The 12,929-nt window shown below is 41.5% G+C and overlaps 1 protein-coding gene and 1 non-coding gene across 2 annotated transcripts in view; both read right to left on the bottom strand.

Moving 5' to 3' along the window:
• Positions 1 to 460: 460 nt before the first annotated feature.
• Positions 461 to 12,929, bottom strand: part of KCMF1 (potassium channel modulatory factor 1) — an 83,386-nt gene continuing 70,917 nt past the window's right edge. Inside the window, exons 5-7 of the mRNA XM_088841326.1 lie at positions 9,650 to 9,824; positions 6,685 to 6,967; positions 461 to 2,552 (exon numbers count right to left, since the gene is read on the bottom strand). Coding sequence (XP_088697452.1) covers positions 2,291 to 2,552; positions 6,685 to 6,967; positions 9,650 to 9,824 — 720 coding nt within the window. The 3' untranslated portion in view covers positions 461 to 2,290. The remainder of the gene's footprint in view (positions 2,553 to 6,684; positions 6,968 to 9,649; positions 9,825 to 12,929) is intronic.
• Positions 9,406 to 9,478, bottom strand: TRNAE-CUC (transfer RNA glutamic acid (anticodon CUC)). Its single transcript has one exon. It is a non-coding gene; the product is annotated as a tRNA-Glu (tRNA).

Raw genomic sequence — 12,929 nt, 5'->3', positions numbered from 1 at the left:
ATATATTCTTTATATTGATAATCTGTGTCTTTCTACCCTAATACATTATTATTGATTACATACAGGATGAGGTGAGGTATTTGTAAAATATCTGGTAAAAAATAATATACAGTATTCTGTATGAGATGGTATTTTATGAACCTTTAGGTCTTCTGAAGTGTCAAATTGATCATCTAAGTTAAACTGCCCTGACTGGACTTACAGCTGTTCCCTCAAACCATGTTTAAAAAAAGGAAGGATCTTACATTTTCCCAGAATTTGTGCAGAAAAGGGAAAGCATATAATTGACAATTTCTATTTCTCACATCCAAAGTAATGCATTCATACAAAATCATGACCTCCAAAGTCAAGCATGAAAAGAACAAAAAAACAAAAACAAAAAACTAGGTTAGAGATATATAATCTCTGAATAATGGTTAGGCTAGTTCACCAATACCAAAGAAATCCAAGTGGCCAACAGTCTTGAAAATGCTTTATTGAAATGTGTGACGTATGTGCAGAAGACGTGTGTGAAAAGACCACAGCTTGAAAACTGGTTTTGGAAACGTCTTAACAACCCATTGAAGAAAAAAAAAATCCTACTGGACTGGACTTCTAGTGTAACCAGAAGCCTGTGTAAAATTTTCCTTTAAAACATTTTCCATCACAGAGACTAAAGAAAACAAAGCTAGGGTATATGGAAATTGTTGGAGGCTGAAGTTTCAGAGGAGGAGAAGCCACACAGTTTTTGTTTTTTTAAAAAGAAATGTGGGGTGACATCTTTTTTGGTTACATCTGAATGAGCATGGACTTCACAGTTCTTAGGAGAACACCGGAGGGTGCTCGAGTCTGTATGCTTGTTGAAGAAACAGAGAAACACAGATGGGAGGAGAGGGCAGACAGAGGGAAGGGCTCGGAGGAGAGAGAGCACTGGAACAAGACATGATTAGGTTAAGTCTAGTTATAAATTTATCAGAAGCTGTGCGCACCTTTTTTAAAAGTCCTAAATTTACATTCCAAAAACTGCCCCCTCCCGACCCCCAAACCCACTGTCCCTGCCTTGGAGCTATTGTGAAAGTCTATGCACAAAAACTGGAACAGAAAATAAAAAATATTCCGGCCCCTTCAAACCCCAAAACAAACCCAGAAAAGCTGTACATTTTTTTTTACACATAGGATTAATAATATAGGCATATAGGTGGCATGATTCAATTAAAAGGCTTTACTTTTTATGCTCGAAAAAAAAAACCCAATAAATAAAAAGGTGCTAAAGTTAGCATTAAGAATTTGGTTGTAATATATTGACAAAGTCTGGGAAGGCAAATCCTCAAAGCTCCCCTGATACTGATCTGTCTCAGCAAAACTATGAAGCAAATACATAAATAACGCAACATATGATTGAGAAGGTGAGATTTTCAAAAACAAAGACAACATAATCCAGGTTAACTTTGAACAGTGAATAAATGAAATTCATCTACACCTGAATAGAACATATTTAACAATTGAAAAAAATTTTCAACAACCACAAAAAGAACTTTTTAAACAAAGAGAACAAGACTTGTTTTCAGGACACACAGACGCCTGCAGCAGATTCCCACAGCAGCTGTACTGGTGTATCTTCTATGGATGAGTTAGACAGGCTGAGCTCCACACGGAAGATGACTGACAGGGCGACGGGACAGTCACACAGGGCGGAGCGACACCGGCTACGACCCCAGGTTCCACTGCAGAGCTGGCTTGTGCGTAGGAGGCACACAAAGAAAGGTGATTCAGGCAGACATTATTCAAAAGCTACTTCATCAAGGAACTCTTTTGCCTCGTAACCATTGAATAATGTTTGGGAAAGCTTTGGGCTTTAATGTTTAAGTTTTACTCCTTGTATTTAAATTTCTTAAATAACAAGGTCACTAAAACTCATGCACGCTGCAAAAAACCTCATGCAGTAGTTAAGGTAAACCATCCAAGCAGTTTTTATTCATTAATATTCATAAATACACACAGCAGCTTCATTAGAGATTTCCATTTTCCTCTTCAGTTTGAATGTGGAGTATTACGAGAGCCTTCTGCATGTCAGGGTGCAGGAAGCAGAGATCACCCCTGCACTGCTACCTACATTTACCTGCTAGAAGTAAAAATTAGTTAAGTGGAAATGATTATCATATATATTTTTCTCTCTTCCTTTTTGAATGTACACAATGTAACAAGAGTGACAGACCTGAAATTACAATCACCAAACAAACCCAAGATAGTTGTTGTCCACTTTCATTGGCAAATACAGCACAGAGGACATTGTCTGCGAATTGGGATGTCATCAAAGAGGAGGTGGTGGAGGCTCATTTCCTTTATTACTCTCTTTTAAATTTAGGTTTTCTAAAGCAACATCTAAAGGCATAATATCTACACAGCCCATAGCACCAAAATCTGCCATTTCCCCCCGTTCATCCTCGTCTGAGGACGAGCTCTCTTCGCGCACTAAAGTGGACAGAAGGAGCTCTTGGACAAAGAGGCTGCGGTCTGCGCGCTCACTTTCCATGGACTGGCGCTCTGTTTCAGACATTTTAGGATCATTCAACCTGCGTAAATTAAAAAGAAAAGATCTCATTGGTAAAAAGTCAAGGAACAACGACATGGTCAGTTCCTACAATGTCCTGCGTTATGCGAGCTCCAGAGTCTAAGACATATTATTCGAACACCTTGCTCTAATTTACCTCCTTAATTATGTGGCTGTGAATTCCCCACACTTGTAACAATACTGTTACCCTGAGGTGCAAATCTATGCTTTAATTAGATTCAATGAGAAAAAACATATTTGGATTTCTCATACTCCCTATAGAGAAAACCAGGGTGAAAAATCTCCTAGGAAAACAAAATTTCTAACAGATTAGATGCTTGGGGAAGTAGTAATTTCCTTAACCAGAATTTCACCAGTTGGTAGTAAAAAGAGGAAAAGTAGCAACACTGGTCCCCAAAACAAAATCTATAGCGACTAGTCAACTGAAAATAAATCCTAGTTCTCTTGGCCTTTCTCTATTATTTCTACCTAATTCTTCTGAAATAAAGATACATCCAGGAGCATGAGAGGGCAAACACACACGTACAGACAGACACATGCAGGAGCATGTATGCGTGCACCTACGCTCTCCTACCAAGGACCTTGTAACAAGGCTGACCTGAGACTTACAATGGCCCACTACGCTCAACTGACACGTACACTTCTGAGACCTGTGTCATGCTGGGAAACCTGGTTCGTCAACACGGAGACAGGACAGATATCAGCATGTTCGTATTACTAACCTGTTAAATGACTTATGCAATATCCTGGGTAGTTTCATTGCTAATTTTATTTATCTACATTTTTTAGTGTCCAAGAAAGAAAGGGGAACTGATTGAAGCACTGGGGTAGGAAAAGTATCAAACAGGAAGATGGCAGCAGCAAAGGGAGGTCCAGCAGGCGCACGTGACCCCCAGGGGCAGCCAGGTGCACCTGAAGCCCATGCTCACCTGCAGCCGGCACCTGTTCTCTGCAGTCCCGCCTAGGCTGGAAGGCATGGGAGCACCTCAAAGTAGCAGTGGAGGAGATGTGCTGGACACTCACTGTGGGCTCTAAGTGTTTTTTGTATGGGTAATCTCTTCTAATCCCACAAATTAGGTTTCATTATTATCAATTTATGGGAAGAAGAAACTGAAGAGGTTAAGTGACGCTCAAAAATCTCTCAGCTATCAAGTTCAAACCACTCAGCCATTAGATTAACGGCTCAGAAAACAAAAGACCTAAATGTCAGAATTGCAAGAACACAAAAGGCTCTGGAAGGTAATGACATTATATCCACATTGACAGGAAATGACTGATGACATTCATAATCAAAACCAAATTAAGGATACAAGAGAGTATATACTGAAAGAGGAGACCGAGCAATAGGCTACATATTCTCAATCAAAACTTTGAAACTGCTAAGAAATGAAGTACATTCCACATTCTCAGTTTTGGAAAAAGCCTTAAAAAGAAAAATAAACTGAAGTGAAACCCATTATAAAGAGAAAAGATGCAGAGAAAACTATTTACATAGCAAACAAGCAAACTAGAAACATGCAGGCTGAGGCCCCCAAAACCTTTGGAAATCATGTAATTCTAATAATACTGTTTTGATTTTTAAGAAATAACTGAGAATATATTTCACTCCTGAAGGGGCGGGGGAGATAAAAACAGCACTAGGGCTAGATTTCCTGGTGGGCCAATCTTCATCTGGGATCTGGAAGTAACTGCAAAGCTTGTAAGAAGCTTCAGGTTGGGGGTGAGCAAAACTAGCTGGCTCCATTGCCAAGAGACTGGAATCTGACACAGGCACTTATACAGTTGGTTTCTGAAAGGTCCACCATTGTTGGATCCCAAAAAACTGTTGCACCATCAATTCCAAGACAATGGGAACAGGAACTGCCCCCAGTCAAACAGACCAAAGACAAGGCTTGAGCCCCACACGTATCACATTACAGCTGTGGGCCAGTGACAAGGATTTCCACTTGGAAATGTCACAGCCATTCTCCTGGCCTTGAAGATTCTCAGTGTGCACATTTATGTATTTGCAGTTGGAAGACGCTCAACAGTAGATAACCTATTTTCGTTACTTATTTTTGCCCAAGCTTATTTGCCAGGAAAAAAACTTGAACATAAACAACTATTTATATTTCTTAGACTATACAAAGTTCCAGGGAATATTTTGGAGGAAATGTTGCCTTAGATAAACCTTATGAGTCAGAATTTAATGACACAATGGAAGATGTGGAATGTGGTCTATCAACTGGTAGGTACTGCGCAATGCACACTATCAGATGACAGAAGGGGGCCTCCAGAAGCTACCACCAGGATCTAAGGAGAGCACTCAGAGGCCACTGTACTGTTCCCTGGTTGCTGGCGTGGGGATGGTGTAGAACAATTGCACAGAGAAAAGTCCCAGATCGAGCTCACTGAGGCTGGAGCGCCAAAAACAAAATAAAACCAGAGTGGAACAGAGGTGGAAGATGTCTCTTCCAAAGGGCAGTGGGACAGGACATTCATTCCACCCACAGGCCAGTGAACCCGCATCTGACAACACACAGGTAGGGTTCCTTTCTGAGGCTGGTACACAACCTGGAAAGCTGGAAGCCTGTATTCTGTCAGTCCCTACTGGTAAGTTATGTGGCAGAAGGACGGATCCACCTGTGGCTCTGTGATTGCTCTATGCTGAAGCAACATTTTCTGGTAATAATCAGGCATAGTTACTCACTTTGCAGAAATAATCCAAAGGTAAACTTCTCACTTGAAATTTCCTCCTTAGATCCGTAACAATTGATAATAAGTACTGTTAACTGGGCCTTTGTTATATGCCAGACATTGAACTAGAGTATACACATACCAGTGCTCCCATTTCATCCTCGAAACAATTCTCACTCAAATGAGGCAAAACTCAAGGGATATTGAGATAGAACTTAATTATAGTCTGAGAAGTAAAGTGACTTGCCTAAGGTCTAAACTGGTAAAAGCTGGGGCTCTTGACAAGGGTCCTATTTGCAGGAACTGGCAAGTATTTTTTATTCTGCATCCACAATATGTTATTTACAACTATACAAATGTGCCACTGTACTAACAAGAGATGTTTAAAAGCATGAGATAAAAGAAATACACATGGAAGCAATGCTTTCTTCTAACATCTGTCACATTACTTTTTGGAGCTAACTGCTATATTCCACTAATTTTCTTCCTTTTACAGTTTTTACTTTATATTCCTATCTATTCCATTAAAAGTCCAAATTAGAACCAGGCTTATTATCTGCTGACCTTGTGTCTACTCATCACTGCTCTTTCTAAAATTCTTTTGTTTTTAAAAGTCACATAAAATGCCCATGAGGTCTCGGCAGAGGAACATATTCAGTTGCTAATGGTAGTTTTCAGAACAAATATGAACTCTATTCCATCCAGCAGAGCCATTTACTGTGTGTTCTAAGTATTTTTTACACTGCGCTAAACCATTTTTCAAAAGTTACTTTTGTGTACGCTAACCACAAACATTTTAATTCCACTTCTTTAGAAATTCTCAGAAGAAAACCACCACACTATAAAATCTTCTCTTGTACTTTGGGAAATTTCAGAGTGGACTGAAACTGGCTATAAAAAGAAAGCAATGTTAATTATGACAGTAACTATACCTAATATGTCCCATATATGTAATGATACTGTGTTTACATTTTATGGGCAATGTGGGAAAGGAAATTCCTATCAGACGATGAGATACTGTTAGAACAAGGTTATCAGCATTCATAGTTGATCTAAGTGAAAGCTGCCCATTTGTGTCTGACTCTTTGCGACCACAAAGCCTGCTGGGCTCCTCCGTCCATGGAATTCTCCAGGCAAGAATATGGCAGTGGGTTGCCATTTCCTTCTCCAGGGGATCTTCCCGACCCAGGAATCAAACCAGGGTCTCCTGCATTGCAGGATTCTTTAGCTGGCTATCACCATTAGTTACCTGGGAAGCCAGTTTATCTAAAGTAAACAATTATTTTTCTTATTTTTGAGGCAATACTGAATACAGACTGATTAGATTTCTGTGACTTTTAAAGGTTTGAGCAAAGGTCGAGGCTTTAAGAACACACAAAAGGACAAAAGAGCAAAGGTCATCTCAGACTGCAGTGCTAACAAAATACTTCTCCAAGTCACATTAATGAATGAACTACCTTGTTAAAAGAAACTGGGAGTTCTGGATCGTTTGCTGACTGCTTTCTGTGTTAGCTGTGTTGGTTGTTGCTGTGGATTGCGTGATTGTAGTGGTGACACTGCTTGTGTTAGTGCGCCGGGTTGCATTGCGTGCGGTCTCCAGTTGTTGCCGTGCCGCCTGGGCATGCTGCCGTTCGAGCTGCAGCTGCATCTGCAATTGTTGTAACTGAGAAGCAGAAGGGCCAGAGGAGTTCAGCTGTCCTCCTGCAGAACGTCTCACTCCCGATAACTGAGATAAAAGCTCTGTCAGAGGAAATGAAGACATTAATGTCCACAACAGTAGGAGGAAAACAAAATGCTACCATCATCCTTTTACCAGATGAACATTCAAAGCGGTCAACGGGAAGGTAACCTGGGGCAACTATACAGTCTCAGCTTGGAGCTTACTACCTTTTAGGATGCCTTCTGGAGGTGGGAGTTGCCTGCTGCTGCTGCTAAGTCGCTTCAGTCATGTCCGACTCTGTGCGACCCCACAGACGGCAGCCCACCAGGCTCTCCCGTCCCTGGGATTCTCCAGGCAAGAACACTGGAGTGGGTTGCCATTTCCTTCTCCAATGTAAACATATGTATATATTACCTCACATATACTTAGAAGTGAAATACAGCAAATTGGTTTTTCAGTTGTTTGCATAATGGGTTGATTTAGTTATACTTTCTCTCGGTATTTAGTATTTAAGGTGTTTCATCCACTGATCCAAGCATAATATAAACCTTCTCAATATGACCTCCATGAAAGTAGGGATCAAGTCTACTGCTCATGACTTTCCTGGTTCTTAGAACAGTGCCTGACACATAGCAGGCACTCCAACATTGATGTAATGACTGAATGACGCTCAGGATTAAATCCGAGAGACCGGCATCATTTCTCACTGTGGTCGCTCTGCCTTCTTTCTCTCAAACCTTCGGGGACTGCTCTCTCAGAGTTGCAGGGCACTGCTGCAGTGACGAACGCTGAGGCTGACTGGCTTGCAACCGCATAGCCTGTTTTATTTAGACTCCTGTTTGCACAAGGCTGTGCTGAGTGGAGAAGGCAATGGCAAGCCACTCCAGTACTCTTGCCTAGAAAATCCCATGGATGGAGGAGCCTGGTAGGCTGCAGTCTGTGGGGTCGCTAAGGGTCGGACATGACTGAGTGACTTCACTTTCACTTTTCACTTTCACACATTGGAGAAGGAAATGGCAACCCACTCCAGTGTTCTTGCCTGGAGAATCCCAGGGACGGGGGAGCCTGGTGGGCTGCCGTCTATGGGGTCACACAGAGTCGGACACGACTGAAGTGACCTAGCAGCAGCAGTGCTCACTGAGAGCCTCTCAGCTAAGGGAGGTGCAGCACCTGCCTTCTCCCAATGGCCTGTGTGGAGTTGATGGCTGACTTTTGGACATTCCCAGGCTGGCAAAGCTTTTCATCATTAAAACTCATTTCCAGGGCACGTTTCTGCCTTACTGCTCACTGTTGTTTAATCCCTGAGGTTCTTAACACCGTTTTTTCATATAGTCCATCACTAACATCATTTTCACTGACAAAAAAAAAAAAAACTGAATAGAGAAAATGTCTCAATTTTGAATTCTGACTCCAGATATCACTTAACGTTTAGAGCCTGCTACCAAAGACAGCAGGTAAATATACTCCTTTTGGATGAAGCAGTGTTTTTTAAAATCCCCAAAACTCAAGTTTTTCTGGGGCTTCTTGTACATCCAAATGCCCAAAGCACATTTGGAATTAGATTTTACACTGAATATCTCATAATTTAGAGAAGATTCTATGAGTAACACTGTTCCTACTTTTGGTGACAGATTTACACTAGTCATGTTTCAGGTGCGAATCCCACTGTGTGCACACATTTTGGTCTTGCATAGGCTCCTGGACTCTTAAACGCCTGCCCGTGCAGGCTGTGTCTTTTAGGGTCTCAGGCTACAACAACTTCTGAGATTTTGACTGTCAATCCTTGTGCTCTGCTGCTGGTTGTCCACAGTGACCATGCATTAGATCCAGGTACAAATTACATGTTCAAATGATTTAAGTTAAGACTTTCCCAAGCTATTAGAACATGAAAGTTTCATAACAGTATAATTCTTAAATTAAGACAAGTACAAAAAATTCCTACTTGACTTCATTCCATGAGAAGAGCTTATTTCTTTAGTCCTGTCAATTAGTTTTCTTATCTGTGTGCTTATGAAGGAGGTTGAACCACAGAATTCTGGAGGTCTTTCAACTCTGAAATCTTCTATGATTTTCTTGGGTTTCATTGGCGGTCACAAATAGAACACAGATGTTCCTTATCATTTTACACCTCTAAGTACTTAAAGAAATGCCAGAATAATATGAACTACTTTATGTGGTCTGCTGCTGCTGCTAAGTCACTTCAGTCGTGTCCGACTCTGTGTGACCCCATAGACAGAAGCCCACCAGGCTCCCCCGTCCCTGGGATTCTCCAGGCAAGAACACTGGAGTGGGTTGCCATTTCCTTCTCCAATGTGTGAAAGTGAAAAGTGAAAGTGAAGTCGCTCAGTCGTGTCCGACCCTTAGCGACCCCACGGACTACAGCCTACCAGGCTCCTCCATCCATGGGATTTTCTAGGCAAGAGTACTGGAGTGGCTTGCCATTGCCTTCTCTGTTACATGTTCTACTCAACTTTAAAAATATTTTTATTTTTTTGCTATGTAGCTTGCAGGATCTTAGTTTCCCGACCAGGGATCGAACCTGGGCCCTCAGAAGTGAGAGTACCGAGTCCTAACCACTGGACCACCGGGGAATTCCCCACATGGTCTACTTTAAACATATTTTACACTTGAAGAATTTCAGGGAATATTGTCAAGGAACACAGGAGGGTGATGAGAGACTGAGAACATAAATCCTACTCTCCAAATTTAAAAGAAGCCCCCCATCCCCAGCCACTTCCTTTAAGGATATGAATCTGACTTACCAGCTATGGGATCCATGGCTTCCCTATTGCTTGGAGAATATGAACTCTGAGAAGAAGAAAGTCCACCAGTAGAACTGCTAGTAAAGTGCATGTTTGATCTGCGCGCACGAGGACCTCCTAACCCCCGGCCAGGGTGAAACATTCTACGTACATGTCGGACACCGCTCGACTCATCATAACTCCAAGGTTAAGAAAAGGACTCGGGTATTTCATAATAAGAATAAAATACATATATAAAAGAAGTCACTTGAGCCCTTGCAAGATAAGCATGCAGATTTCTCAAATCGTAAGCATTTTAAAACAGCACATTTAAAATACAAATGGCACAACTATGTCAATGAAGGCTGCTGCTGCTGAGTCACTTCAGTCGTGTCCGACTCTGTGCGACCCCATAGACGGAAGCCCACCAGGCTCCCCCGTCCCTGGGATTCTCCAGGCAAGAACACTGGAGTGGGTTGCCATTTCCTTCTCCAATGTGTGAAAGTGAAAAGTGAAAGTGAAGTCGCTCAGTCGTGTCCGACCCCCAGCGACCCCACGGACTGCAGGCTACTAACTCTAAAAATGGACACTGGAATATAAAGCAATGTATGTGTATACTGTGTGTGTATATTTTATGTGTGTGTGTGTGTTTTCAAAGAGAAAAATAAGTTTCTCCAGACAGGAAGAAGTTTCTCCAGACAGGAAGAAGTTTCTTCCTAGGTTCCAGCTCCAAGGGCCAGAGTTATCCTGGTCAGATACCCAGAGGGAAATATTCCCTTACCCATATATGTTCATATCACAGTAACCACAAATAATAACCATCAGTTTTTATATCTGATGTGCTAATATACAGGCTAATCAAATCTCAGTGACCATCTGTAACGAGAAAGGAATAGTACAAATGATTTAAATTCAGGAGTCAAAGATTCCTTTCGGCTATCAGTTTTAAGCTGTCAATGTGTTTTTTTTTTTCCCAATACTGCTGTTAAGCAGAAAACCAGATTTGAATTTCTTGTGTTAAGTGGACACACAGAGTTAACAACACATTTATCAAGAAGTCAAACCATCTTACCCACATGTGTGTGAGTTAAACTGAAGAAAGTACTGAGGAGCAAACAGTGGCCAAAACTCATGAAGACAACACTGTGTCTCTACACAGGCAAGTGTGAGATTACATGGAGGAGGGAGGGGAGGGGGACTGGGGCAGCCACATGTTACAGCAGAATAGTTTCTTTTGAAGCTGCCAATATATAGGAAGAGAATTCTAAAAAAGAGAGGATATATGTATAACTGATTTACTTTGTTATTCAGCAGAAACTAACACAACATTGTAAATCAACTATACACCAATTAAAAAAAAAATTCCCCAAACAAAACACAAACAAAAAAAGCAGCCAACAGAACAGCTACACAATGCAAGCTAACTTCTGTGCTGGATTCCCAGTTCAGGAGTCATGTGGGGACAGGGTGGGCAGCCATAATGCATACTCTTTCACGGTATTCATGACATAGGCCTGGGCTCTACAGAAAGTGATGTTATGATCATCACACTTTATTTGTAAAAGTAAAAAAAGTACACTTTAGGGATTTCCCTGGTGGTCCAGTGGTTAAGGATCTGCCTTGGAGTGCAGGGGACACAGATTCGATACCTGGTTGGGGAACTAAGATCCCACATGCCTCAGAACAACTAAGCCCACACTGCAACTACTGAGCCCGACACAACCGGGGTCTCCTGCATTGCAGGCGGATTCTTTTCCGGCTGAGCTATCAGGGAAGCCCTGCCAAATAAACACGAAATTAAAAAAAATAATAATAAAAAGTATACTTTAGGAAGAGGTCTATCAAAGTATCAAAAAAAAAAAAAAAAGCCTGGTTACAAAGAGGCTTAGAAACAAGTCACTCTCTCATGTCAAACAAAATTATCACATAGCGGCACTTGAAGAACTTGACAAATTAGTTATATTTCCAGGAAAAATGCTATGCCAACACTTTACTTTCTAGAATTTAAAGATAATAGTTGCTAGTAATCTACAATGCAGCACATGACTTCTCTTATTCTCATATTTTACATAATTTATTTTTTCTTGGTAATGACAGACTCATACACATCTACAAAAAATGGATGTGGGTGACATGGGACATTCTACTGAATGGAAGCTGATTTCATTAGAGGTCCTTGTGGCATGGTTTTTTAAAATTTTTTGCCTAGCTACTCCATGAAGAATAACTCTTCTGGGTAGAATTCTTTTATACAAAATGGGAAGTAACCAACAGGCTAAAACTACTCTTGCCCATTTGGATTTTCATGTTCTCTTGGGAGAAACAAAAAAAATAAGTAAGCACCGCTTTCTTCACTATGCTTTTAGTGTCCCCTGCACTTAGGGGGAAGAGTGGGCTCCTCTGTTCATTCAGTACTTGCCCCAGACTGGCTCAGACCAGGCAGATATTCTCACTTCTCAGGAAGGTTCCATAGCTTTATCTTTCCATTAGTTTCCACTAGAAAGTGAGAGTGTTAGTTGATCAGTCATGTCCAACTCTCTGCTACCTCATGGACTGCAGCCTGTCAGGCTCCTCTGTGTGATTCTCCAGGCAAGAATACTGGAGTGGGCTGCCATTTCCCTTCTCCAAGGGATCTTCCTGATCCAGGGATTGAACCCTGGTCTCCTGCATTGCAGGCGGATTCTTTACCATCTGAGCCACCAGGGAAGCTTTCCATTAGTTTCCACTTATCTTCCCCCGAACTCTAAAGGGTCAAGTTTCTAATAAGAAAATTACGTTCTGTGATCAAGGGCTGAGAGCTGAAGGACAGGCACCAAGTCTAAGGTGGTCCTATGATTGCCAGGAGGCAAGCAAAGGTATCAGAATGGAGTCTGGCAGGGATAAAGGTTGTGATTAGCTCTTGATTGCTTCAGACTGCAATGAACACTAAAACCTTCCCAAGAGCACACCACCCTAAGTTAATAGGTGATAGTTTTAGAAAAATAATTCATAACTTGAAACCAGAAGCACCAAGTCTACAAATAAACGTACTCTGGAGGGCCAGTAATCTCTTGCAGAGTATAGAGAATACTGTCAGGAACCGTCATGAGACTGGTTTGGGAGGAAAAGCAGAAATCAAAGTGGGAAAGAAATTCAGAACTGGATCTGACCTTATGCTGTCCTACTCAGATGGGAAGGAAATCCCATGGGGCACACCTGCCCAACACCCAGCCTATAAGAGACTATGGCAACAGAGAACATGGATGGCGAGGAAGTACATCATCCATACAGTCAATGAACTAACTAGATTTTAATTTGGATT

This window comes from Moschus berezovskii, chromosome 11 (genome assembly GCF_049115385.1).
Source record: "Moschus berezovskii isolate FMDL1 chromosome 11, NW_MosBer_1.0, whole genome shotgun sequence".
Taxonomy (NCBI): Eukaryota; Metazoa; Chordata; class Mammalia; order Artiodactyla; family Moschidae; genus Moschus; species Moschus berezovskii.
The sequence above is the reverse complement of the archived record's forward strand: the minus strand, read 5'-3'. Positions and strand labels throughout refer to the sequence as shown.